This window comes from Corylus avellana, chromosome ca4, assembly GCF_901000735.1.
Source record: "Corylus avellana chromosome ca4, CavTom2PMs-1.0".
Classification (NCBI taxonomy): domain Eukaryota; kingdom Viridiplantae; phylum Streptophyta; class Magnoliopsida; order Fagales; family Betulaceae; genus Corylus; species Corylus avellana.
Genome location: NC_081544.1, coordinates 3825036 through 3829901, shown reverse-complemented (window position 1 = coordinate 3829901; position 4866 = coordinate 3825036). Strand labels below are relative to the sequence as shown.

The 4866-nt window shown below is 39.6% G+C and overlaps 1 protein-coding gene across 1 annotated transcript; it reads left to right on the top strand.

Annotated features, from left to right (window-relative positions):
- Nucleotides 1-226: 226 nt before the first annotated feature.
- Nucleotides 227-3992, top strand: LOC132177566 (magnesium transporter MRS2-3-like). The gene is made up of 6 exons (XM_059589939.1): nt 227-779; nt 1152-1391; nt 1501-1629; nt 1836-1981; nt 2084-2333; nt 3481-3992. The coding sequence occupies exons 1-6, from the start codon at nt 342-344 to the stop codon at nt 3766-3768; spliced, it is 1491 nt and encodes a 496-aa protein (XP_059445922.1). The 5' UTR covers nt 227-341; the 3' UTR covers nt 3769-3992.
- Nucleotides 3993-4866: the final 874 nt, after the last annotated feature.

Sequence of the window (4866 nt, the reverse complement as noted above, 5' to 3'; positions counted from 1 at the left end):
ATTTTTATTTTAAAATTCAAAACAGTTCTCAAAAACTTTATTAAATTGACACTTTTCAACCTTTTTTTTTTTTTTTTTTTTATTCACATGGGGCAAGGAAAAACCATTTTTTAAAAAATATATATTTTTCAACTATTTCTAAGCAAATTAAGGAAAAAGCACAATTAATGTAAGTGAATTTTGTTAGTAATATTATTTTGTTATATTTGCTCACAATTATATTCCAAGAAAACAGAACAAACACAATAACGTCGATGGGGATTGTGTGATTTGCAATATCTGGTGAGTGGTGAGGAACAAACGCCTGTAGCGTCGGAGCAATTCAGAGCCCGGTGCGAGCCATGAGGGGTGGACCGGGTGGTCATTTATCGCACCCATCCAAGTCGGGTCTCCCCCAGCCCGAGGAAGAGCATGACCTGGCCCGGATGGCCTCGACCCTTCCGACCAGCGGAGGCCACAGGAAGAAGGGCACGGGCGTGCGGGCCTGGCTGCTGGTGGACGCGACGGGGCAGGCACAGGTTATCGAGGCCGGCAAGCACGCCATCATGCGGCGCACGGGCCTGCCAGCGCGGGACCTTCGGATCCTAGACCCGCTGCTCTCGTACCCGTCGACTGTGCTGGGTCGAGAGCGAGCCATCGTGATCAACCTGGAGCACATTAAGGCCATCATCACTGCCCAGGAGGTGCTGTTGCTCAACTCCCGGGACCCATCTGTGACCCCTTTTGTTGGGGAGCTCCAGCGGCGGCTTATGCGTCACTACAACGCCACCACTGCGCAGGTTCGGGCCTTGAATTCTCGTTCTTTTTTCACTCTTATGTTGATTCTGTACATGGGTTTTTGCTCTTATTGCGTAATGTAATGTTGTGTGTGTTTGTTTCGATAGTTAATCCCAAATTCCCAATGTTTTTCGGTTTCTATGTTGCTCTTGTGTGTGGGTTGTTTGTGTGTGTGTGTTAGTTTTTTTTTTTTTTTTTTGCAATTTTTTGCCTCAATTTTGTGTGTGTGGGTGTCTATATTGCGATGATTAGAGGCACAGTGATTCTGGTTAATAGGAATCGAATTACCAAGCCAATAAAACATGTATAATTTGTATTAAATCAGTTTGCTTTTTCTTTGTATGTTTTGGGTTTCTGTCGTATGTTATGTATAGGAGAACGGTGGTGATGATTCAAACTGGTCAAATTTGTATGATTTGGGAGAGCCACAATCAAGGACTGGTAGTCCTCAAGATTTCTCTGGAGGGTTTCCACAGTTTCAGGATCAGGATGAGGAAGGCAAGGCAGAGGTGAAACAAGGCCTCGACAATCAAGACGGATTGAAGGTTCTTCCATTTGAGTTTGTTGCACTGGAAGCATGCCTTGAGGCTGCTTGCAGTTGCTTGGAAAATGAAGTAAGCATCTTCTTTCTAGTCCAATGGGTTATTCTTTCTCTTTTGCTCTTGTTTTGTTCGGTCTTGTTTATTATTTCTTATTTCTTTATCATATGTGTTTCAAAATCAGGCAAAGACATTGGAGCAGGAGGCTCATCCAGCCTTAGACAAGCTGACTTCAAAGATTAGTACTCTCAATTTGGAGCGCGTCCGCCAAATTAAAAGCCGTTTGGTCGCAATTACTGGACGTGTTCAAAAGGTTGACGGTTTTAAGATTGTGAATCACTAGGAATATTTATTATTACTCTATTGTTGTAGTGGTTTGGCATGACTTTATGAACCTGTGTTTGCATATGTATAGTTGAGATGACATCATTCATCCATTTAGTCAAAAAGCTTGTCAGACACATGAATGAGTTCCTTTTAGGTACTTCTGATTTATGATGCGCTCATGCTGATTTCCAGGTTAGGGATGAACTAGAACACTTGCTAGATGATGATGAAGATATGGCTGAGATGTATCTTACTGAAAAGTTGGTTCAACAACAGCTTGAAAATTCTTCTGGTTCCTCTCTGAGTGAGAATGACGAAATGGATGATGAAGCTCTTAGGCACGTAATGATCTCAGTATCATTGTAATCATTGCCATGCCTATTTTCGAATACTTTGTTATTATTTGTCATGCTAAAGATGCTTCATGTTATTGTTGTTAGGACGCCTGCTGAAATCTCACCAGAAGCAGGCGGGGTTTCTGCTAGTTACAAAGGTGAACTTCGAAACATTGACAACTCCCAAGAGCAAGTTTTTGGTGCACGTAATAATACACTTAGTAGAGACAGCCATGGGACCCGTACTAGTACTACTCACAGTGCTATAGGCAAACACCTTGATGTGGAGGAGCTTGAAATGCTATTAGAGGCATACTTTGTGCAAATTGATGGCACACTAAACAAACTTTCCACGGTATGGAACTGCATCTATGAACTTTCTCTTTTTCTCAATGTTTGCTGCCTGGACCTTCACTCTGCCATACCTAGTTTGACACTTCACATGATGTCTGCTTTTCAAATTGTAGACAGACCAACTTCTGAACCCATACCCTAATACCAGCATAGGTGGAACATAATTAAAAGAAAATAAAAATTCTCATCCGAAAGAAACCTTGATGTACTTTTTTCCTTTGAGCCTTATGATGTGGGAACTAGAAAGTGATATGGCAGTCCACCTAGTTGAAGTTCACCTCATCAAATATATCAGTTTCACTTAACAACATAATTCAACAATTAATGAGGTTGTCTAATAATGATGATGACGACGACAACCATGATGATGATGGTCACCAAAGTAGTCGGTCATATTCTTAAATGCAAGTGCTGCTCCATCTACTTTTAGATTCACCATCAAAGACTTTATCTACCTATAATCTTTGGTCTACCCTTGTGAACAGAAGACAATGCTCTTTGTCTCTGAAAGGCTTGCCTGGTTTGGCATAATGACTGACTTCTTAGTTGAAAATACACCGTTTTTTATTAGACTGCCGATAAAGTAAAGCTTTAGGGAGGTTTTTTTAATATATTATTAAATTTTTTTAGACGTTAGTTTTCTAACTTCTAAACTAGCAGTTAGATAATTCAGAAAATGTTTTCCATTGGTTCTTGTTACTTCTCAAATGCAAGGAAGAGTTCCATGGGGAGCTTTGGTAAATGTTCTTTTTGACATGCCATCAAAGGCAGTGTATTTTAGATTTCTAAATCTACTTGTGCACCCTTTCAAGGTGATGCTTGGTTGAAGGAAGATAATTTTCACATTTTGTTGTTTAATGCACTTTTGTTTTGGTGGGAAATGGATTTATGTTGCTTACAGCTTCCATTCTTCCTTCATTTGATATGGGAAGTAACTTTTAACTTCAGAAAAATTGGTTCTTTTGTGCATCTTAATACATTCATATGTTTTTCTACTCCTGTAAGTAGTACACCAATTCCACTTAAAATTTGATAAGCTTGTTATATATAGTTCTGAAGCTCATTTATTGTAGTTGGAGGATGCTATAAAATTTTCTAATTTTACAGCGTAATCATTTTTTTTATTTTTTATGGTTGTTGCTTTGAAGCTGAGAGAGTACGTCGACGACACAGAGGACTACATTAACATAATGCTGGATGACAAACAGAATCATCTCCTGCAAATGGGGGTCATGTTGACAACAGCAACCTTGGTTTTGAGTGCCTTTGTTGTGGTTGCCGGTATTTTCGGCATGAATATCACTATTGAGCTCTTCGATGAAACGAAAGCGGGGATGCCGCAGTTCCTGTGGACCGTCGGGGGTGGTGCAACTGGCAGTGTATTTTTATACGTGGTTGCTATCGCCTGGTGTAAGCACAAGCGCTTACTAGAGTAGTGAAGAAGGCCTTTGAATGCTACCGTCTGTTGTGTGTATAGCCTGGTGTAAGCACATGCTGTGCATACACGCTTTGAATGCAGTAAAATAATGTGTTACAATTTCTACTTGTCTATTACAGACGTGATTGAGAAAACTGTAAAATAAACATGTCTATTACAATTCGAATCTAGATCTTTGCTGGTAAGTAATGTTCCTTTTATTATATATACAGGCTTTTTATACTTCTTAAGTTCATCGACATTTTCAATTCAATTTAAATCTGTTCATAATTAAATAGATCCCCTGCTGAAATGCATTGATATTCCTTAAGCTCGTTACAAATATTTTTTTGACAAATCTGACGTGGTAATCCAGGCTATTGGGTTACCTATGCCTAGGGCTGTTAAGTGAGCGAAGCGTCTCGCGAGCAAGCTCGGGCTCGGCTCGTGCTCGACTCGAATATTAAATGAAGCACTTCATGAACACAAATCTTGGCTCGAATATTAAACGAAGCAAGCTCGGCTCGACTCGGCTAAGCTCGTGAACAGCTCGTATAAGCTCGAGTGTGTGTATATATATATAAACTAAGTAATAGATAATTAATTATAAATCTCATAATTATTAAAACCTTAAAATTGCATTTATATTTAAGCGTTAGAGAATGAAAAATTCTAGACCATTCGTGATGAAAGAGAGAGAGCAATCATTAAAAAAACCTCGATTCAATTAGAGCAGATCCAAACGAAAGGAAGAAGAATCAAGCAGAAACTATTGAGGGAGATTGCGAAAGGCATAAACTATTGATGAATCAAACAGACCCAAATACTATCACTACATGTCTGGTGAGTGAGAGTAAGAGAGTGAGAAATAAGAGTTCAAGTGGAAGATCCGTTGTGACTAGTGAGGGGGATTGAGAGAGAGACGTTAAAAAAATATTTTTTTGTAGGGGGCGTTGTCCCAATGCAGTCTGAGTGCAACTTGTTAACTTGTTCCACATTGTTAAGAAAACATCAATCTCTAAGTTTACTTATCTATAAAATGATGCATATCCTCTCTCTTTGAAACCAAATGCCTTGCTGCATTGACTCAGGCTCCATACTCGACTAGCCAGGCTAA

Coding starts and splice junctions, on each gene's coding strand:
- LOC132177566 (XM_059589939.1), top strand. CDS start 342: ATGAGGGGTGGACCGGGTGGTCATTTATCGCACCCATCCAAGTCGGGT. Junction 780..1,151: donor ACAACGCCACCACTGCGCAG/GTTCGGGCCTTG, acceptor TGTTATGTATAG/GAGAACGGTGGTGATGATTC. Junction 2,334..3,480: donor CACTAAACAAACTTTCCACG/GTATGGAACTGC, acceptor GTTGCTTTGAAG/CTGAGAGAGTACGTCGACGA.